This window comes from Cyrtonyx montezumae, unplaced genomic scaffold (assembly GCF_038088225.1).
Source record: "Cyrtonyx montezumae isolate F1298 unplaced genomic scaffold, pur_monq_1.0 scaffold_2, whole genome shotgun sequence".
Taxonomy (NCBI): Eukaryota; Metazoa; Chordata; class Aves; order Galliformes; family Odontophoridae; genus Cyrtonyx; species Cyrtonyx montezumae.
The window spans coordinates 39,838,893-39,861,774 of NW_027071936.1; the positions used below are offsets into that span (position 1 = coordinate 39,838,893).

Sequence of the window (22,882 nt, forward strand, 5' to 3'; positions counted from 1 at the left end):
TACAGTGATGGAATGAAGTTACTGCAGAAATTTCACTGATCTTTCCTTAAGGAGTTTCAGTTGGAAACAAAAAGCATTCAAGCAGCTCTCTGAGGTGATACAATGACAGAAGAGAATAGGACCTCTTTGTTGGGTGGAGCAACAAAAATATTGTTATGTATAGCTAAAAAAAAAAAAGAAATTCTCAATCATTTTTGTTAGAAAGAATTTCAGTTAGATGTTCATAAAAAGTCAAGGATTTGTTTGTTTGTTTGTTTGTTTGTTTTTAATATACCTAAATACATTTGAGGAACTCAGAGAGAAATGCCTAGCTACCCTGAGGACATCCATTTGATCTTTTTTTCCTTTGAAAATGCAACAGCAGCTTACCTCTACCACAACTGCTGTATTTGTTTCACACCATGTGAAAATAAGGGAGATGTATGTTTTTTTGACTTATTCAATGGTATTAAAGTTTCATAACTAACCTCAACTTTGAATTCACAGTTGTACCCAGAGGTGTCCCTGAGAGGTTAATTGAACTTAAATAATTTCTTCCTTCTTCCAAATTTTGTCACTAGGAGGCAGGGTTTTTTGAAGGAATAGACAACTGTAAAATAGACAGAAGCAGACTTCTGTTAAGGATTATCTTTTCCTGATTATTCCTCTAGTCATTTTGATATTCTAATCCACTCGATTTAATGTGAAAACATGTGAAAGCACAATACTAAAGCTACCTCCAGACTTTTCTTCTATGAGGTCTACTGTGTGGAAACAATTTTCAAAATTTACCACTCTGTAATAATCATTTCAATAAGGAAATAATCTGTCTACACAAACACCATGTTCTGAATTCTTTTCCAGGAAAAGCACTGATGTAATTCTCTGTATTCTCCAAAAAGGCAGTGTCCTCTCATCTTTTGTTGTGAAAGCTGCTCTGAAGCAAACTGCAGCTGCTAAGGAAATACATCTTGAGGAAAACAATGAAAGAACAAGAACTTTCTGCTGCCAGAAAGGGTAGATGTTAAATCTTGTGTGTTGTGTGCAGCATGTGTTCTTAATAACCTGAGTCATGTGGTGTGTGGTTATTGGTTTACAGATAGTTTTTTAAAGACAAATCCAACAAAACAGATAACAAGAAAAAAAGTAAAACTTAAGCAATCAATGCAGCTGTTTGCCAGGTTTTCAAATGAAATAAAGGAATAATGAAAGATTATATGTTAGAAACTGTAAGTACAGAGCTGTTTGTGATTTGGTTCTGATGGCTGGGTGTCTGCTGATGCTTAGTTCTGAAGGCAGGGGCTGAAACCTAAAACGTTTATATTACTCCTGAGCAGTGGCTCATAAAGACTAACTTCAGTGATGTTAATGATGGATGGTGTGGCTGTTTCTGCAATATAACTGTCTTTTTGTGGAGGTGATAGCCTCAGCTCATACAAAGAACTCTTTCTTATGGCAGCAGAAAAGACAGCTTTCTGCGGGGATGACCAAATAAACTGCGATTATTTCTGAATTAGCGTGTGTGGCTTTTGCACAGGAAACTAAGTACAGGTCCTTTATGTGAATTTTTAGTGCTTATTTAGTGTACCTCCAGGACTGCTTTTTGGGATGCTGACAGTCTCTTTTGGGACACATGCTGGAACTGGAAAAGTTGTGGCTAATTAGACACCTTCTTCACCTTAATCTTCATACAGCAGAAGACAGAAATTTAAGTGTAGAAGTTAGCACTCTCCTGATACAGATCCTCTTGCTTTTCACGATGGCATCTCACTGGTGGACCTCTGCCAACTGTTATAGTGAGAGATGGTTCTTTACCCAAGTAATGCATGTATACAGATGCAATTTTTCACCAAAAGAAGGAGAGTTCCAGTTTTGTTAGAGCTTGTTTTAGCAGCACTTGGTATTATACTTTAGTATTTTTAAATTTACAGAATGCTAACTGTACAGAATTAAAGATGCAAAGGGAATATTTTAGAATACTCAGTTGCTTTTTTCTGCTGCAGCATTCAGAACCATGCTTTTAATACTACTATAGCGCCCTCATTCGGGTGGATGTGCACAAAAGTATGTGGAAATGTGATCTTGCGTTGTTTCTGTTTTGCTGGTGAATTCCCTCACTCCCTCTGAGATTCTGTTCATCTTGTTTGATATCATGACTGTAGGGTGTTACATCACAGAGGCTAGATACACTTCACTGGGATGTATCCTCTCCGATATTGAAAATGCTTTTTGAGTTAAAAGTTTGGTATAAGAAACATGTACTTGTTTCAACAGGCAAAATTAGACCTATGTCAGGATAAGAAGAGTGTCCAGGCATTCATTTTATAAAGTAACACAATTTAATAACTTCTGCCAGAATTTCTGAGTAACAAGCTCTTGCATAAATCATGATTGGAATCAGCAGAAAGCCTTCTCTAGTCAGTAGGAAGTAGCATGGCTTGGAAGACTGTGTCTCAAAGAACTTGCTGGTAGCTGAAGCAGGTTCTGCTTTTTTTTTTTCTTTTTCTTTTTCCTTTGTTTTTTTTCTTTTTTCTTTTTTTTTTTTCAGTACCAAGTAAAAAAAAAACAAAAAAACAAGAGGATCAAAACAAAAGCAATAATTCCATTTTGTCTTGGATTATTCATGGAAATTTTTCACTTGTATCGCCAAAAAATGTTTTGATTTTATCAAAATTCTTCTTTTAACCTTGTCATCTGGCTTGCTGGTTTAATTACTGTATCCTGATTTAGTTACCAGAGCATTATTGTTGGGTAAATAAACACAGTAATGGAAATCAGACAGCTGTAACCATACATAGAACATTTATGAACATAAGGTGCTGAATATGTTCTGGGGAGCAAGTTGAGTTACTAGGTCCTCTTCTAATATATTATGAAATCTCTCTGCAAGCTCTGTAAGTTGGTACCAGTCAAGAATGTGCCTCAGCAAATTATATTTTTTCCTATAATAACCATGTTCTATTATGTAATAAGCAACAATTCAAACAAATATTGGAGAAAAATGAATTTGATGAATTGACCAGTTGCTGGACTCTTCTCCAGGTTGAAGGCTCCAGGGAGACCTTATAGTGGCCTTCCAGTACCTGAAGGGGGCCTACAGGAAAGCAGGAGAGAGACTTTTCATAAGGGCAGGTAGCCACAACAAGGCAAGATATCTTTAAACAGAAAGAGGGTAGATTTAGACTAGATATTAGGAAGAAATTATTTACTATGAGGGTGATGAGACACAGGAACAGGTTGCCTGGTGAGGTTGCGAATGTCTCCTTCCTGGGAGAAGTCAAAGCCAGGCTGGATAGGGCTTTGAGCAACCTGGTTAGTGGGATGTATCCCTGCCTACAGCAGGGGGGTTGCAACTAGATGGTTTTGAAGGTCCCTTCCAACCGAAATCATTCTATTATTCTATATTTGCCAAAATAATTATTTGAGATAAAATGAGAGGTTGGAACTTGATTAGATGATCTTAAAGGTCTCTTCCAACCCAAACCAATGATTCTATGAATTCTTTCAGGAGCACATTTTCTCTGTACAGAGGTACTGCTCTGTTGATTTGAGTAAAAGTCCACCAAAGTAAACAAAGCAGCATCGGTCATGCAGGTACAAGAGGTCCCCTGAGAGAAAAAACCTTTTTGTTCCAAAGTGAATGTGCTCATTGTGATTCTCTTTGAATAGCATTACTGTCTTAGGTTTCAGTTTCACCATCACATCTAATTTATGTACACATAGATGTAGTTAAAATTACATATACTTTTGGAAAGAATGTAATATATGTTTAAGAGCTACTGTTCTAAAGAATTCTTTTTTTTTTCTCACTAATTTACTTATGAAACAAATAACCATCAGCAAAGGATTCCTTTACCTTAAGACAAATGTATTAACTACAGATTATAGAAACAGAATCTTACAGAAATTTTCATGGATGTATATGATTGCATATTGTATGACAAGATAACCATGGTGAAATTCACCATGATTGTTCTCCCCTTTTCTGCCTGAGTTATATACCTGTATTTTTCAATAGTTTTTAGTTTTTGTTTGTTTTGTTTTGTTATGCTTTTTTTTTAGTTTATTTTTAGTGTGTTGATAATGAATTGTAATTGAAATAACACCATACAATTTCTCAGTTGAAAATTAAAAGCTCTTGGAGAGCAGTTTTAACAACTTTTGGCCACCAACTGTAATGCCTCCCTCACTCTGCCCAAAAAAGGAAGAAAGCGTAATTATTTAAATTGAGTATGTTATTTTTAACTGAACACATGTGAATTCATCTTGTTTTGTTTACAACACTTTGGATTCATTGTAATGTTTTTTATTACATTCAGGATTGTGAAAATTCTATGTCTTAAATGTTGAAAAATCTGAGCTGAGCTGAAGACCAGAGTTCTGTAGGCACTGTAGTCTCAAAACTCTTCATGTTACAGAAATAAGTTATCACTGTGTTTTGCAGTAAAGCCTTCCACCATTCTCCCCTGTCACTGTGGCACACAAACAAGAAGAGAGCACTTAAATATTTGTGCAGTTGTACTGAAAGTGTTTGAGACCTCTTCTACAAGTGTGTGATGACAAAGCAAGCTGATGCACAGGAGGGTATGAGGACTCATCAGGACTCATCTTTGTAAGGAAGACCTTGAGGCCTTACTCACACATTAGTCACAGGGAAATCATTTCAGTTACCCTGGAAATGTTCAAGATGAGGGTGGATTGGGATTTGAGTGACTTGAGCTAGTGGGAGGTGTCCTTGCCCATGGCAGGGGAGTTTTAACAAGATCTTGACGTCCCTTCCAACCCAAACCCAAATTGTCCTATGATTCTACGATCACTGTGCTTAAAAGGATCACAGCTGTTGTGATCTTGGCACATTTTGCATAGGACTTATCTGTGTTATTAACATATTCAGTCTAAAGGAAGAGAAAAAAGAGGAAGAAACGGTAATAGTTCTTCCTTTGGCAATTTCACTTAGAAATTAATTTTTTTTAGATTTGAAGGAAATTTTTGTTGAAATTTATTTTCTTTTTGTTTCACAAATTTGAAAGAGTTCTGGAAATCAAAATAAGTGATTCAAACTGGCTCTAAACTAAGTGACTTCTTGTTACAATTCTTAAATGTGAAATATGCAAACTGATGTGTTTTTTTTCCTCTGGTTTCTAGTAAACTGAAGAAGCTGTGAGCTGAATCTAACGACAAAAGAGAAAAGCAGTGTAGAAAGGGCCGCAGTAAAATTGTAGATTCAAATGTTAATAGTGGGGGCTGATTGTTCTGCACCTTTTGTTTTACAAGGTCTTTAAAGGGGAAATGCTCATACAGTGTAAACCCTGCACTTTGATTTCAGTGTGGTGCTGGTTATATACACTCTGAAAATGCTGCCCAAGGTCAGTAACAATATTGACAGAATGAGCACCCATTCAAAGTAAACATTAAAGACAAGTTAGCATTGCAGGCACAGTAATATTTAACACAAACGGTTAAGAATATGATTTATTCTTTTTTAAGAGAAACTTGAACCTAATCCATTCATACAGACCTGCTGTATATTCAGGTATGTAACAGTTATTACAACTGGTATATTGGGGAAGGTTTTCATAGACACAAGGCAGTATATGTTGATCTATGTGGATTCTGTTGGGTTGTTGATTTATTTGATTCTTTCTCAGCTTAAATTTAGCATGTTAAAAAAGAAAAAAAGATACATTTAAAATTTGTATAGTGTGAACCAAAAATTAGCGAGTGGGAGTTATTTATCTGTTGTGTTGGTAACAGTATCCACTTAAATACCAGGACAGAGTTGGGATTGATGATATTATAATGGAATATTGCTCCCCATCTATGCAAGAATTAACACGCTGCTGTGAAACAAAGCAGAAATTCTCCAAGTGCTAACAGACTTTACTGTGTCTTGCAACCATGAATAAATGACAAAACTTCTGTTACTCTTCTGTGTTACTGTACATAAGATGTAACTGCACCCCATGGCAGAAATTTGTACTTTTTTTTTTTTTTAGGATGATTTGGATTTATCAGACTTTTTGTTTTATTTTCTTACTTGCTTCAGTTTACAGTGGTAAGTCGATACATAATTCCTATGATTGGTGTGGAGTAATGGAGGTATTTTAGGAAGGAGAGTTTAAAAAGAATAATATTCAAAATGATTTGAATACATATTTCCATGTGGAGTGAAGTGAGTAGAGCTACAGAGCAGCGTGATTTTGGAAGGGGGACACATATCGGTACATGCAACTTGGTCCCTAGAGTGTGGGGTTCCACTCTAATAAGTCTGGGTAATTCATAGGGAGGTGTAAGTTTCTAATTCATTTTTTGATTCCAATTATTAAGGATGGAAGTTTTTAATGGGCTTTGCTGGCAGTGATTAGTGTCAGTGCTGAAGTCTGCAGTGAATGTGTTTTTCAATGTCAGTATGTGTTAACGATTTACTTTGGCTAGCAGATGTCAACCACAAAAACTCACACTGCACTTCCCTGGATGCCCTGTGTCAAAAGATTATAACCAGTGCCCAAAAGAGCTTATGTTCAGTAAAGTATTAACAGTTTTCTCAGTGGACATTGAGATAATTAAGTTTTTTTTTTTTTAACAAAATCTGTTTGACAATTGTAGTATTATTTCAGAAATATTTTACCTGAATTGAAATTTAAGTAGATTAAAATCTTAAAAAAATTCTGAATCTCCAAATATTTTTAAAGTAAATTTCATATTAACAAAAGATTAACTTTAAAAAATACTAGCAAATTTTGCAAACATTCCCAATAGTTCCTTACTTTATCAATATTTTGTTCATACATTTTACCTTGTGCAGGAGACACTGAATTTCTTAGTACAGATTATAAACGTATTTACCAATAAAATCTCATTGTAATATTTTTAAATTGTAAAATCCAGTATGATTGTTGCATTTGTTTTAATTTTAAATAGCTTTTGATACAGTATGGTATCTTCATAATACCAGATTAAGAAGTTAGATGAAATCTTTTTAGTTGGATTTCTTCTCAGTCTGTGAAAATAGAATATTTCCTCTTCATCTTTTAGCTCAGAAAGAGAATTACTGTAGATCCAATAATAAAAATGAGCATATTTTCTACCAAATGAGTGGGAAAAATACAAGAAGTGAGTGAGCTCCTCTGTGAAGCCAACCCTCTTGGGCTTTAACATAAGTAATTCCATGATTTAGAAAGATTGGAAGTGGTTGCTGATTAGATATCTTCATATCATTGGCAAGGCAGTGCACTGTAAACAGATTTGATTACAGAGAATTCAGCAAGGTATTGACAATAAATTCCTGCAGATCCAAGGTGGTAATCCAGCATATTTTGGTTCTGGATAACTACTGTGATATACCTCTAGTAGCACAATTTTTTTTACATGTGGCAGGTTGGACAGGGTTCAAGGCAAGTTGAAACGTAGAAAATTTATCAAATGCTCAGAACCATTGAAGCTGGTTTGCACATGGCACCGGCTTGAAATCTGGCCTCAAAGAATCCCCCAACAATTGGACCACCTTCACATAGTTTTTATCCTTTTGCCATCTGTACATCCTTCTTCTGATTTTCCACTTAATAGCTCCCTGTACCAGTCTTCCTTTGAAAATGCTTCTGCTGCTCCTGGGATCTGCCGTGAGGGATCCTTACTGCATGGCCTATGCTAGTCCTAGGGCATCTGTCACCACTCAAGGTCCACTCCTCCAGCCTTGAGCATATGGCAAGGGATTCCAAAGGGTTTCTGTTTTACCAGGATGGAGTGCAGGGATGAGACTCTTAGCGGAACTGTGCTACTCACTCCACTTGCTTTCTTCTCCTGCCAAAGCGTGGTAAATGAGGGGCAGTGTCTTTACACTCTCCTGGTGAGCCTTCCGTACCCACATCTCTGATAATTTACATGTTTTATTATTTCATATCAGAATGTGTGACACAGATCTATGAAAATACTTACTTCCAAGGAGGAGACCTCATTACGGTTTTCACACCAAGTGCCAATTACTGTCAAATAGTTTGTACTTACCATCCTACCTGCCTGCTCTTCACATATTTGCCAGTGACATGGACTAAAGATCCTGCACAGAGGTAAAACACTCCTATTCTTGTGTCTTTTCACTGTGATAATTTTAGGAACTTGGTAAAATTCTGACAGAACATGGGCATGCAGTGAAGGTTACAGTGTTACTTTGGAAGACTGTGTCATGTACCTTTGAAACTGATGACCTAAAAGGGTATGTGCTGAACTTCGAAATATTAAATTTGACAACATCCAATCTTTCATACTTGCTTAACTTTCAAGGAAATAGCACCAACTGTGCATTCCTTCTTCTATGCCACTTAGTCTTGAGGGACAACATGGCCAAATTCACATTTCCAGTTGTCACTTCCATTGCCCCTCATCCTACTGAATCTCTTTAGCATATTTTTAACTAAATTAAGAGATTAGGAATTTCAGTAGCCTGAGGTGGGACTTCTTTCCCTCTCTGTGCCTGCTATGTCTCTATCCTTTAACCCTGTTTGTCCCACACACACCACATATTCTCATCTGTCATCAAGCATGCTAGTACCTGCCTTGTCTTTTTTTTAAACTGAACTTGTCATTTTCACATTGAGGAATAATGTACAGCCTGTGTTTTACTTGAGAAACAGTGAGGGAGTACTGTGTTATACTGCAAACTGTGAATATCTGCATTTTAAAACAGGTTCTCCTGCTACTTAAAAGACAGTGATACTGAAATGCTTCCAAAAGTGGACATGGAAGGAGCTATTTCTGGACATTCTTTAAAACAATGCAATATCAAAATTAGTGGTAAGATACAGTTACCCATATGTATGATTTCTGTTCTCTATATCAAGTTGCAGATATGTTAGAAATTAAGCATTTTGAAAACTGGAACTGAATCAGGAGATGGACAAGCAATGACTTGTATGTCTTCTGCCCTATCTCAAACACAGCACAAAAATCCCATGCTGGTTTCATTCTTCAACCCCAGATGTCCTCCAGTGAGGCTTCACAGACAAGGGAAGCTCCTATTGTCTGGGTTTCAGTTGCTAGAGTCAAAGGAAGGAGACGTATTTAACAGATACCTCCAGTTCCAAAGATTAATTTAAGGGTTAGGTAGGTGTTACTTTACATGAGTTTTCCATTGCAGCTTATTGACATATTGGTTCTACTTCCTTCAGATTGGGACATGTCTTCTAGGGTATTCAAGTCTTTTAACATCCCTTTTCTGTCAGCTTTCTGTCACATTTATATTTCTGGGTAGATTAAGACCAGAATAGTAAGTTTTAATGGGATATTATTTTTTATACTCTTTAGATAATTTATGTCACAGGAGTTACTCTAGACTCATGCCAATGTCACTAAAAAAAGTATCTATTCATATGAGTTTAAAACCCCCACCAACAGTAGGCTGACTCATGTTCTGTGAAGAGACCATACTGCCCAAGAGGTAAAACCTTAATCCTTTGTAGGGAAAGCTATTTCAAACTCCATGCTCACAATTCTCCCTCTGTGAAGTGCAAATAGAATCTTTTGGCTCAAATGGGAGATGGCTGTTGTTTAGAAGGACAGATTTGTTTTTTCAAACTGCTGTATAAATTTGGAAATTGAATAGTATATGTTTAAAAGTTAATGCTGAGTTTTTGTATGATTAACTTCATCACGGTCTTGGTGTAGGTAGACTCTGTCAAAGTTTGTTAGTTTTTACTCTGACATGTTATTCCTACACTTCTGATTTTATTTCTAGAAAGTATATGCAAAATGCAATGTAACTGAAGTCAGCACAGGACGTGACATCAGGATTATAATGGCTGTGTCTTATGAACTGCTATTGTTTGGGAAGTTTTGGGGAAAAAGTGAGTATGAGAATTAGGGAACTTTGTCCATTCCTTTTTTTTTCTCTCTTTTCTTTCTTTTTTTCACAGCTTGCAGTCCAGATGTCCACATAGGATTGGATATGCAAGGGGTAAATTATGACATTAGTATGGCTGACAGCTATCAACAGTGCCAAAAAAGATGTACCAATGACAAGCACTGTCATTTTTTTACATATGCCCCAGAAACATTTCACAATGCAAGCATTCGGTAAATACACGTTTGTACTTAGATGGTGCTGTGCTTTAGTACAGTAAATCTCAGAATAATCAGAGGTGAGAGAATTCATTCTAGGAAATGAGTTTTTCCTTGACTAGTTATCCTTGTAATGTTTCTCTAAGCTTTCAGGTAGGAAAATGTCTTCAGTATGTTAGTTTTCATTTGTCCACTGATGAGAAAGGCAAGCTTGGTTATAACAGTACTGAAAACAATTTAAATGTTCTGGAAATACTGAAATGTGAATGATATTGGCAACTGTGCAGTGGTATTGTCCTGTCAAATCTTACTTCTGGTATCATCAATGCAGCTCGGGAAATTCTTTCATTTGTATTTGGACTATTTTTGAGCTGTTAACTTGCTTGATCTTACAAAATGTTACTCAGTTGCATCTGCTTCTCATTTGAAGATTTTTCTGGAGGCTGGAAGTTCTTCTGGCCCGTGAACAAAGTGGCCACTATGGTAGGACTCATGGAAACAGAAGAATGATGTAGACCAAAGAAGACCTGTTGTCTCTACTTTCTCTATTTTTTTTTATCTCTCAGTGAAAAATGCTTCTTGAAACATACCAGTTTAGGAACTCCAACCAGCATAAGGGTGCTTGAAGAAGTTGTGTCTGGATTCTCCTTAAAACCATGTCAGCTTTCTGAATTAGGTAACTCGTACAATTTCTATTGATTCAGTTTATGCTCAAGTGTTTTGGATGATGAGGTACAATCTCTCTGACATGTATAAATGTTTTGTGACATAAAATAATTATGATATAAACTTATTCTTTGAAGCTATAGCTTGTACTCTCAGGCACAAAACAGATTTTTTTTTTCATTGTATTACTGTGTTACAAAAGGTTCTGTTTGCTTTGATGATGTGAATAATTCTTTCATAAGATTTGCCTGATGAATATTGGCATCTTATAATATTGGCACCATAGATACAGAAAAATGACAGATATATCCTATTAAAGTCAAGGAACAAGAGAAATCTATATCTTTCTAAATATTGTTAGTATACCACACATACTTGACGTTTTTAATGAAAATGTGAAGCTTTGTGATACAAATGGCTAATACGAAGGTCCAAATTCTGTTTGTTGGTAGTTTCAATGAGAGCAATGTTTGTGCTTGTTCTTGTAATTGTGACTTAGAAAAAACTCTCTAGAGTGCAATATCAAAGTGCATTGTATCTTATTTTTAATTGAACATATTCAATTTTATTCAGATTCTTCTAGTCTCACAAGAGGAATAATCATTGCAAAATAATGAAAAAGTAGTTGATTCAGATCCTAACAATGAAGACATTTAAAGAAAAATGAATAGTGAAAAATAAAAAATGGAAGAAAAAGCTTTGTAAAGAGAATAAAATTTGGTTTTCTCTCTTTATCCTTCTCCCTCAATCTCTGAGAAAGTACAGAGATATTTTTCCAAACTGCTCCATTAAGATAAGCTCATAAGGCATATATTTGTTGTCAGAAGAAAAGTCACAGTACTCAGGTGCGTCCTATTGACAGACTTTGAGGAGTATCAGGGGACTGTAGCATATGCATGAACAATATCATATTCAGATTTTAAAAAGTAAAATAAATCAAAGACCATTGGAGAATTTATCTAAGAGCATGTTGTTACAGTAAATTAATGATTCATGACAAATAAAATAAAAATTTCTGAATGTATGTGAAATTCACTTTTGTTCCTATCTCTCTTATTATTATTATTATTATTGTTATTATTATTATCATTTTTGTCTTGCAAGAAAAGCAAGAATTGATAGAGAAAGAGAGGAAGAGAGAGAGAATAAATAATGAGATATAAAAGCCTAGACAATACTGTTGGATAATGAGGTTATTTGTCCTAATCCAAGACAGGTCAGTTCAGTCTGCTCAGACAGAGGTATGTCAAATAAATTAGTAAAATCTCAGTTATCTTCTGTCTTGTTGTGTTCCAAATGCCTGAAATATGTTTACCTGAATATTTGTTCTAGTTTATTTTTGACTATTTAGACTGACTAATCCTACATTGTTCATGGTTCAGCTTCATCATTTTAAAAGCAGACACTATGCTTCCCCTTTCAAAGTCCTCGGGAGCACAGGAATGCTCCGTAAATATCAAAAGCTAAACTCTACCAAGAAAATGAGATTCCTTCAGTTTAAGAACACTGAGATCATCACTATTATGAGATTTCTCTATTTCCTGTTCCTTGTTCTCTTCCCTCTGTTCAGTAATGCTAATGTTGACCATCTAATTCCTGTTTGTTTTCATGTGAGATGTTAAAAAAATGCTGTTCTGTAGCATTTCTTGTGTCCTTTGTCATTAACTTCTCCTCTGAGCAGAACCCAGACTCCTTTGTTCATCCTATTTCAGTGAAACAAAATACCTACTTTTCTTTTGAGATTGTTTCTTGCCACTTGCCCTTTCATTTTCTGTAATTGTCTTTCTAATTTTTTTCTAATGCACTCATATTCTTACTTGTCCGTAGCAATTTGTCTTATATTTTGCCTTTTGCAAAGTTCCTTTCTTGAAGTCATTGAATATTGAACTGGTGATCAGTGAGATCATGGGTCAGTATCCATGAACTTCCAGATCCACATTTCTGCTTTGAATATCATTTCCTTCAAAAGGTATTTGTTCTCCTGAACTCTATTTAGCCCTTAACATGGGATCTTGCTTACTGTTAGAATAAATTGACCTTTATTTTCTAGTCTTCAATTTTTTTTCTTTGCTCTTCCTGTTGTGTAATGAATGACTTCTATTTTGGTCTTTTCATGTTTATGGTTTTATTTTTAATTTTTAAATCTCATAATACTAGCAGAAGTCACGTTAAGAATTGCCTTTCCATCTTACTATTTTTTTTTCTCTTTTGTAATAAGATGCTTCCAGTATGTTTCTATAACTAACTGGGTGGTGTCAGCTTGGCTACTGTCCTTTCTCAATAGAGGAGGCTCTCTGGTGCCACCAAGTCCTGTTCTATTGTTTCATAGATTAAAGAATGGTGCTGCTTTTTTTCCCCTCTTTGTATTGTTGAATAAGGATTTTAACTAGGAATTCAATTATATCTTCAGAAAAGGCAACTTGTTCATTTCTTTTAGACATGTTGGTATTTCTTGTGACTTCTGTATCCATAGTCTGGTTATGACAATTACGCAGCCAACCTTCTGTTATTTTGGTCTTGTTATAAGGAAGACTGCATGTTACTCACACTGAGTACTGAAATAATTTTTAGACAAATAAAATTAAGTGTATCATCCCATTATTTTCCTCCTAGTCTTCCCATTATCCTCCTAGGTATACATGTTTTAATTATTTTAAGCTTAAACTTTTTCTAACTATGGATTTGTATGTAAATTTCCATTGTTTCTAACTTAAAATTCTCCATATTAGATTAGCAAATCTGTATTATAGCATGTAATTTGAACTTTTCCCTGCTCTAGTTCTCCGTGAGTTTATATACTTAGAAATGTATGCAAAAAATAATTTTCTGGTTAAAATAAGAAGTTATCTTTACAGTTTATCAGGCAAAAAGAAGGAAAAAAATAAATAAGGGTGGTAACACATAATCAGTAAACCTTAACTTTCTGGTAAAACATAAAAGCTTTGGAATTTTGATATCCTTCTGTTGTTTTATACAGATTGTCAGATGGACATTTTTGAACATGAAGAATTTTCAGGAATGAATATTACAAGTTTTTTCACTCCCGATACTTTTGTCTGCCAAACTATTTGTACTTATTTTCCAAACTGCTTGTTCTTTACATTCTTCAACAAGGAATGGGAAATAGAATCCCAAAGGTGAATATGAGAAATTTTAACTCTCTGAAAGATATTAAAAAACAAACAAACAAAACAATACCACAATCTCAGCCTTTTAAGTCTCCATTTTATTATATTAATGGAAATGATTGTTAAAGGTTTATTTTCTGTAAAATAGCTTTTTTTTTAAATTTTATTTTTAATTTGTTCCATCTATATGTTTACAATTTAATGTAGGCATTTCACTTGTTCTGTGGTATGACCAAGGATCTTGTACTTCAGCTGCATATCTGGTGTTAATCTGAAAAGAGTTATATTCAGCAATGAGACAGCCTTCAGATTGTTTTTATGATGTAAAGCTGAATTTTATGAAATTGTTGAGAGACATCTGGTCTCCTAGCAGGATTAAGTTATTTACTTGAAGAGCTTTAGATTGAAGTTAACAGGTTCAGAAGTGTTAATTTTTAAAGACCAAACCTCATTATTTTGTATTTAGCAGCGAGGAGTCAAAAACCTACAGTCCACAGAAAACAGAGGTAGAAAGAAGACTAATGTTTCAGTGAAACTGAAGTAAAACTGAGTTGGCGTATATAATCTAAAGAAGTTGCCTTTTCCCTGTATCTATAAATACCATATAATCTTCAGTAATACATCCACATGACATTTTACATAACTAAAATCATTCTCAATTAACTTAGTTAATCCATTTTCATACAAAATATTCTACAGGTACAAACTTAGGAAAAAAAACCTCTCTTTTTAAGAAAGAACTTTCCCTTACCAGTACCTGAAGCATCAATTTCAGGATGTGAGAACAAATTCAATTACTTTTCAATTTTTTTTTTATTTTAGAAATCTTTGCCTTCTGAAGACATCAGCAAGTGGAATACCAGAGGCACTTACACTACGAAAAAATGCAATTTCAGGTTTTGGTCTCCTAAATTGCAGAAGACACTTTCCTGGTAAACAATAAGTTACAATAAAAATACAACTTTTGAAATAATGAAATGAATAGTCCTACTGATGCTTGGAACACACTCATTCTTACAGCCTGCAATTCTCGCACTTATGTGCATATGAACTTTTTGGGAGATGAACTCAGTGTCACTTATACTAAAGGACACAGAGCTTGTCAGCAGGTTTGCACAGACATGATCCGCTGCCAATTTTTTACCTACTTTCCCCTACAAGAGTCATGCAATGAAGAAAGGTGAGATTTCTTAGGGAAGGCATCTAATGTATGTGGTCTATATAAGAAGTATGAACTGGACTTTTGCATTTATGTTTTGTCAGAAAGTGTGAGTGTCATCTAAGAATGTCCTCAAATGGATCTCCAGTGGAAATAAAACACGGGCCAGGAAGGATCTCTGGATACTCACTAAGACTATGCAAAAAAAAGGCCAGTACTGGTAAGTAATACTTTCCTTTTAAAGAGACATTTTAACACTGATTTTGGTATAGGAAACCTAAGCCCACTCCTTCCCCGCACCCCTCTTTTTATTTTTCTTCTGAATATTGCTTGCATTGAAATGATCATGAGGCAGATTGTGAAGGTAAAGAGTATTCTAAAAAAGTGAAATCTGCACAGCCTGCACACTGCAAACACAGACAGTACTTTGTAAACTTCTTTAGGTTGGATTCTATGGTAAAAAATAGTAAAGACACTAGCATGTCTGATATTTTTGCTTAAGATTGGTTCCTATTTGCAGGTTAGCAATAGTCACATCTTCTTTCTTGGACAAATAAAAATTATCTTTAAGCACAGTTTTCAATTGTTTCTGTAGTATGTATGCAGCATTCTTCAAGAAATATTAGGATAATTGGAGGGACAGACTCTTCTCCTGGTGAATGGCCATGGCAAGTAAGCTTACATGTGAAGTTATCTCGCCGAAGACACCTCTGTGGGGGCTCCATCATCAGTAACCAGTGGATCCTTACAGCTGCCCACTGTTTCATGGGGTGAGTCCTAAATGCAAATTTACAGATGAAAATCTCATCCAGTGTCTGCGATAAGTTGAGATTCACCTTTCAGAAAGATAAATCTGAGTGATGAAAACAAGTAGAAAGGAATCAACTACTTTGATATAACCAGAAGGTGAACTTTTGAGGTAGACAATTCACACTCTTAACATAATTGGCACTCCAAACTTTACTCTTAGTAGCAGTGTATTATGCTGCTATTATTTTAATGCATCTGGAAGATGAAATTCTAAAACAGATGCCTACAAGAATGTAAACTTTCTCATATAACATGAACTTTTCCTTACTTTAATATCATATTATCAAGGAAAAACTGTTGTTAAATTATTCCATTTCATATACTTCAAATGACTATCCCAGAGATTTCTGTGTGGTACTTAGGGAATGGTACCAATCTGACAGCATCAGCAGCAGGGTGCTTGGCAAAGGCCAGGACACAAGGTAAATCTCTAGGGATCCAATTAGTCTGACTCGAATGTGCACTACCTTTCTCTGTAATGTTCAGATCCTTACTGCACTGGTTTTAATTTAATATTTTTTTATTTTTTAATGTTATCAACTAGTTAATTAACATATTCTTTTAGTGGAGATTTCAGCCTTGAGAACAGTATCTAGAGTTCTGAACACTCAAAGCTTTGCTAATTTGCATGGAGATATATAGGAGGTATAGTCAACAACCACAGAATCTCCATCACGTTTAAGTCGTCTATTCATGTGAGCTGGGAAGAGCTGATTTAATGATCATACATGGTGATCCATTTCCTTTGTTAGATGATTACAGTTTGTAAAGCAGGTTAGCCTGTCATTTACAGACTGAAAATCATAAGGCTATATATTGACTCAGTGTACTGTGAGAAAGGCACAGGTAATATAAAATGCTTTAAAGAAGAGAGAATTGGCTAGGCTAAAATCAGACACTTTTACTCAAGCATTGTTGCACAGTATCCCTTGTTGTTTCAGCATGTAGTAATACTGCCAGTACCAAGTGTCCAGTGACAAACCTTACAAAAGTGAGGGTAACCCCCCTAAACACTCTGAAAAAAACAGGGTAAAGAATAGCATTCTCTACCTGTTAACTAGTGTTGTAGAGCTGTCAGCATTATAAAGGACAAAAGGAAAAATTGTCTAAAGAATAAAAACATGTAGACTGTGTTCATTAGAAATGACTAAGGTCAACTGATATTTATGAATAAACACAAAATCTTCAAAACAATATTTTCAAGTGTTGGTGAGAGGTTTTGCATCTTCAACAATGCATGTATCAAAATGTTTAGGTTGCCTTAATGGTAGAACATCACAGTGAAATATCCCTCAAATGTACTCAAAGTTGAAATCATAAATATTAAGTGGAACTTTTTGTATTGGTCTATAGTATTATATTTTCCATTTGCTTTCACCTTGGTGTCTGAATAGCCACTACTTGAGTTTCTATTTCCACCCCTAGTCTGGTTACTACAAAAGTTGTACTGGAATGAATTGAAAGAATCTCTTGTACTTCCTCAGGCTTGTGTTAGGCCCTTGAAGATAAAAATAGTAAGAGCAGAGAATAACAGAAAGAAGGCAGAAGGTGAAATTGGTATAAAAAGGGTCAGAACAAGAGTCTGAATGTAAGGGAGAGGAAATAGCGGTATATGGCTATGAAAATATACATAGGAAGAGGAACAGAAGAAATGAGAAGTGAAAGGAATGGATAAGAGAAACTTGTTTTTGAGAGTGTGAAAATACAATTGGGATGAATTATCTTGGAGCTGTTTACTGTATGTTCAAGAGGAACGGAGGATGTTGGCACCTGCACCAAACTAAATCAGTGCAAACCTCTGAGCCACAGTCTGTCTTTTTCCTTCAGTGTTCAGAATCCCAACGTTTGGCGTGTTTATGCTGGTGTTTTAAAACAATCAGAAATAAACGAGGATACACCTTTCTTCAGAGTGGAAGAGATTATTATTCATCCTCAGTATAATTCTGCACAGACTGGATATGACATCGCTTTACTGAAACTTGATAAAGCTATGAATTTTACTGGTAGGTATTTTATTTCAGAAATTATATTCTGAAAATGTGAAGAATGATAGAGGCTGATTTGGGTATGACAGTTCATAAAACTGGGATTGTCTGATTTTAATATACAGTTTTAAGGAGAATCTCATTCTGTTGGCTTTGTGAAGAAAATATGTGTCTTTTACTTATACTACTAGGGCAGTATGTAGTAAAACATACAAAGTGTAACATGGAAACTATCATCAGCTGTTATGTAGGTTCCCAAAAAACCTTAATATTTTAGTTGTTTCTACTGGCCAAACTAATATTTTTAATCATAATTTAGATCTTCAACTTCCTATCTGCTTGCCATCGAAAGAAGAAGCTAGCATGCTCTATACTGACTGCTGGGTAATCGGATGGGGTTACAGAAAGGAAAGAGGTACAAATAAATGTTTAAACAGTGAGCTCTTATATTTGCAAAATGCATTGTGTTAAAAGAAAATCCCACTAAATACCCTCTTGATTCTTAATCAGGAATGGTGTTCACAGGCTATGCATAGAATGTGCATTTGCTCATAGCTTTGTTTATTCGACAGTAACAAACAGTAATAGAATCATAGAATAACCAAGGTTGGAAAAGATCTCCAAGATCATCCAGTCCAGCTGTTTACCTATCACCAATATTTCTCACTAAATCATGTCCCTCAGTACTATATCTAAATGTTTCTTGAGAACCTCCAGGGTCAGTGAGTCTACCACCTCCCTTGGCTACCTGTTCCAGCACCTGACCACTCTTTCAGAGAATTATTTCCTAATGTCCAACTTGAATCTCCCCTGGTGCAACTTGAGGCCATTCCCACTAGCTCTATCACTAGTTACATGGGAGAAGAGGTTGACCCTCACCTCACCACAGTCTTCCTTCAGGTAGTTGTAGAGAGTGATAAAGTCACCCCTGAGCCTCCTCTTCTCCAGACTAAACAATCCCAGCTTCCTCAGGCACTCCTCACAAGACTTGTGCTCCAGATCCCTCACCAGTTTTGTTGCCCTTCTCTGGACACACTTCAGGGCCTCAATGTCTTTCTTGCAGGTAGGGGCCCAAAACTGAACACAGTACTCAAGCTGTGGCCTCACCAGTGCTGAGTACAGAGGGATGATCACTTCTTGCTCCTGCTGGCAGCACTATTTCTGATATAAGCCAGGATGCCACTGGGTTTCTTGGCCACCTGGGGATGCTGCTGACTCATGTTTAGAATTGACCAATACCTCCAGGTCCATTTCCTCTACACAGTCTTCCAGCAACTCGGCCCAAGGCTGTAGCATGGCCTGGGGTCATTATGGCCAAAGTGCCAGACCCAGCACTTGGTCTTGATCTTCAACTACTTGTTGAACTTCATCCCATCGGACTCTACCCAGAGATGCAGACTGTCCAGATCCCTCTGTAGGGTCTCACTACCCCCAGGCAGATTGACCCTTCCAGACAACTTGATGTCATCTGCAAACTTACTGAGGGCATACTCAATCCCCTACTCCAGGTCATCAATAAAGATATTGAACAGGGCAGGCCCCAATACCAACTTCTGGGGAAGACCAGTTGCCAGCTGAATTTAACTCCATTTGTCATAACAATCTGGGCCTGGCTATCCAGCCAGTTCTTTACCCAGCAAAGATTTTATATGTCCAAGCCATGGGTTACCAGCTTCTCCGGGAGAATACTGTGGGAAGACAGTGTTGAAGTCATCAGAATTAATGGGCATGAATATAATTATTCCTATAGATGGATTCTCTACATTCTGTTCTCAGGCTTTTCTGTTCCAGGTAGATGAATGCTGCAAGTTACCTAGTTTAATATCACTACGCACCCTCCCAAATATACTTTCAGTTATGTGACAGTATGTCTCAGATACAGACAATAGACTTACTGCTGTACAGTGGGATCTTGAATTACAATCTGCACATACTCATGGTTTATTAAAAGTGTGTTTTTTTTTCATATGACTCCTCAGAAATTAGTTTTGTTGCATATTGCCTTTACGATTCTAAACGTTGTTTATGAGAAGTATCAATGACCTTTGAGTTTTAATAGTATGATTTGAACTCCCCTAATCTTACCTGGAAGTTGACCAAGTAGCTGTTAATTATTAAAGTCTATTACATTACATATATTGATAAATCTGATTAAACAGAGTTTCCTCCTTTGCTCACCTCCCTATTTCAGTGTTAGTTTAATGTGAAATCCAGAAGAATTCTAATTTCAACTGCCAATTTGTAAGAAAAAGCTGCTCTCAAGTACTTGTATTTACTTTACACTAAATTTTCACCATCCTACAGACTACTAGGGTGTGGAGCAGCACACATTTGGAAACTGTGAGGTTTCAATTGTATTGCAACATATTACTAAGAAGTAATTATCAATAATGCAAAGTGTTGTTCTTCATGGGAATACAGGCTCCAAGACTCAGTGCCTCTGTAAACAATACCCAAACACAGCTTCAAAGCAAATCACTGGGGAGTTCTGAAACAATCTTGGTCATAAGTCATACTGTGGCAAAATAGTGTCTAAAACATTCCAAAAACTCAAACAATCCACACTGTTTAAAAACTGAAAACCGGTTTCATGGCTGTCTTACTGCATGCTAAAAGCAACAAACTCTGACTTTTCATATCACTGAATGGAGACTTTTAGAGTATAGTTTTAACTTCTACTTTGCTAGAGCAGAACATCTCTCTGATCATAACTTCTATTACATAGGTCGCGTAGAAGATATTCTTCAGAAAGTTACTGTTCCCCTAATGTCAAAAGAGGAATGCCAGGCAAGGTACAGGAAACGCAGAATAGATGACAAAGAGATCTGTGCTGGCTATGACGAAGGTGGAAGGGATGCCTGTAAGGTAACAGAAAGATGTCATATACTGTCATATATTTCATTAATTTGTTTGAATCTATAAGTGAATAACAGAATAAAATGTTTATTTTTAATAACAAATATATTTATAAATGGAAATGTTTTTTAACTTGTCACTTCTGCTTGCAGAAAGCACTCACTCAAGGCACATGTAGAACATTTATGTAACATTGAAATCCGTAGGGATAGACTTCATATGCTTACGAGTAAAGAAACTGAATGTATAGAGGGAGAGAGAGGCACACATACACTTTACTTCTCCGTTGTCTCCTATTAAGGGAACAAAGTTAACTTCCCAAAGTGTGACTCAAGATAAGAGGCAAAATTCATTAGTTTGCTAAGAATTTTACAACTTTCCCTTAGAAAAACATAAAAAATAAAATGTGAAGGGCATTGTGAATGTAAAGAGAACATAAAGTACAAGTTCTAACTCTCATCTATTTATGGAACAAACCATTATTCCTCTCCAATAGTGGAAAACCAAATAGAACAAGTATATCTCAGAACATTTCTCAAGGAACTCAGATTTCCTCTGTCATGTTTTTATTTCTTTATATGAAATAAAGTGCATAAAAACTTGTTTTAAATCATCCATTGTCCACAAGCATCCAGAAGGGAGGGAGCTTGAAATGGAACATTGAAAGCTAAAGACAACAGGAGCAGACTGATCTGTTCATTACTTGAATAGAAAATGTCACAACAACATGACAGTGAGCAAAGTTCTCTGCTTGAGAAACTCATGGACTTAATTTAAATATTTAAGTATATTACAATAGAAATATATATTTGGATTAATAAGATAAAATTCTCTTCCAAATATATTGTATATTTTAAGCATTTAACATATGTTCTCTATTACTGTACTATTATTATGATCAGTGCTGAGTAACTAGGAATAAAAAATCTTGGAGCTGGGAAGTAATTTTTTCCTCAATATTAGTAAAGTTTTATTTATATGATACAGTAGACCAGAACATGAGATGATGTTACATAATAATAACACACTTACTATTTTCTCAACAGCTCTTAAAGGCTATATTAAAGAACTCTATGTTCAGACAGATCACTTAGGAATAGAAAAAGAAAACAGAGATATGTTGTACCCCAGGGAGGATGGTACAAAATAATGCATGTATAGAACTGAGGTTTGCATACCTAAATAAATGAACAAGAACCTTGGCAACGTTACTAGTTTTCTTGTACATGTTGTAGTCCTTGTTAAACTGGCAAATATAGATAAATAAAAAAAAAAACCAACCAAACAAAAAAACAATAACATTGAACTGTAATAGGAAATGGAACTTACATTTCAATGACTGTAAACTATTTAGGCACCATTCTACTAGATAAACACAAAAACTGCTTCAACACCGTGTTAAGCAACTTTAAGTGACAGTAATTGAACTCTATGCAGTTATTCTGTGGATGACACTGGATGGTGCTGATTTTACTGTGGCTTTATTTGAGAGAGAAATACTGTTCCTTGTGAATTCTTTTCTGTCCTGTGATGCAGGGAGATTCAGGAGGACCACTGTCTTGCAGACATGAGGAAGTGTGGTATCTGGTAGGCATCACCAGTTGGGGTGAAGGCTGCGCTCGGCCCCGTCAACCAGGAGTCTACACAAAAGTTGTTGAATATTCAGACTGGATTTTGGAAAAAACTACATAACATGAGCATAACTTAATGACCCAAAATGATGTGGTAGAACAATAACCCTGGGAGCAATTGGATGATGTTTAATATAAAAAAATGTATTCGAGTTTTTTAAACGGTGTTTCCTGTTAACTCTGAGCATAGAAGACTTGATTAAAGAAGTAGAAAAGCAAAAATGAATGAACTTTACAATGACTGAATTAAAATCAGTAGCAAAAGTAGACTCTCTAATCATTAATTTGGCAGAAAATATAATGTATCTGAACCAGTGATTTCTTCTTTCATCTCTATCATATTCAGTGAGGCTTATTCAGGGAGATGGTATTTTTTTGGTTTATTGATGACAGGACCTCCTGCTCTTGTGCAAATATAACTGAAATTAAAATTGATTAAGAGAAAGTATTAAAAGGCCAGGAAAATCTGGCCTGACATCTCTAGTCCAAAAGTTCACTGATGATGTCACTATAATGTCACTACAACTGACATTATAGTCCTCTTGAAACTATAAACTGTCTCATCTACAGAATAATGTTGTTTTACCTTGATGATATCTTTCTCCTTCTTGTCTT

At 35.6% G+C, this 22,882-nt stretch overlaps 1 protein-coding gene across 3 annotated transcripts; it reads left to right on the top strand.

The window, feature by feature from the left end:
* The first annotated feature begins 5,475 nt into the window (after window positions 1–5,475).
* On the top strand, window positions 5,476–22,479 carry LOC136048976 (coagulation factor XI-like). Of its 3 annotated transcripts, XM_065736934.1 has the most exons (15): window positions 5,476–5,512; window positions 5,976–6,034; window positions 7,883–8,045; window positions 8,663–8,769; window positions 9,888–10,047; window positions 10,599–10,708; window positions 13,676–13,835; window positions 14,649–14,758; window positions 14,847–15,006; window positions 15,090–15,205; window positions 15,581–15,755; window positions 17,623–17,798; window positions 18,100–18,195; window positions 20,506–20,645; window positions 22,173–22,479. In XM_065736934.1, the coding sequence occupies exons 2-15, from the start codon at window positions 5,977–5,979 to the stop codon at window positions 22,326–22,328; spliced, it is 1,887 nt and encodes a 628-aa protein (XP_065593006.1). In that variant the 5' UTR covers window positions 5,476–5,512; window position 5,976; the 3' UTR covers window positions 22,329–22,479. The 3 variants fall into 3 exon arrangements, with proteins under 3 accessions (XP_065593006.1, XP_065593007.1, XP_065593008.1); XM_065736935.1 differs by lacking the exon at window positions 18,100–18,195; XM_065736936.1 differs by lacking the exons at window positions 20,506–20,645; window positions 22,173–22,479 and adding an exon at window positions 19,572–19,608.
* Window positions 22,480–22,882: the final 403 nt, after the last annotated feature.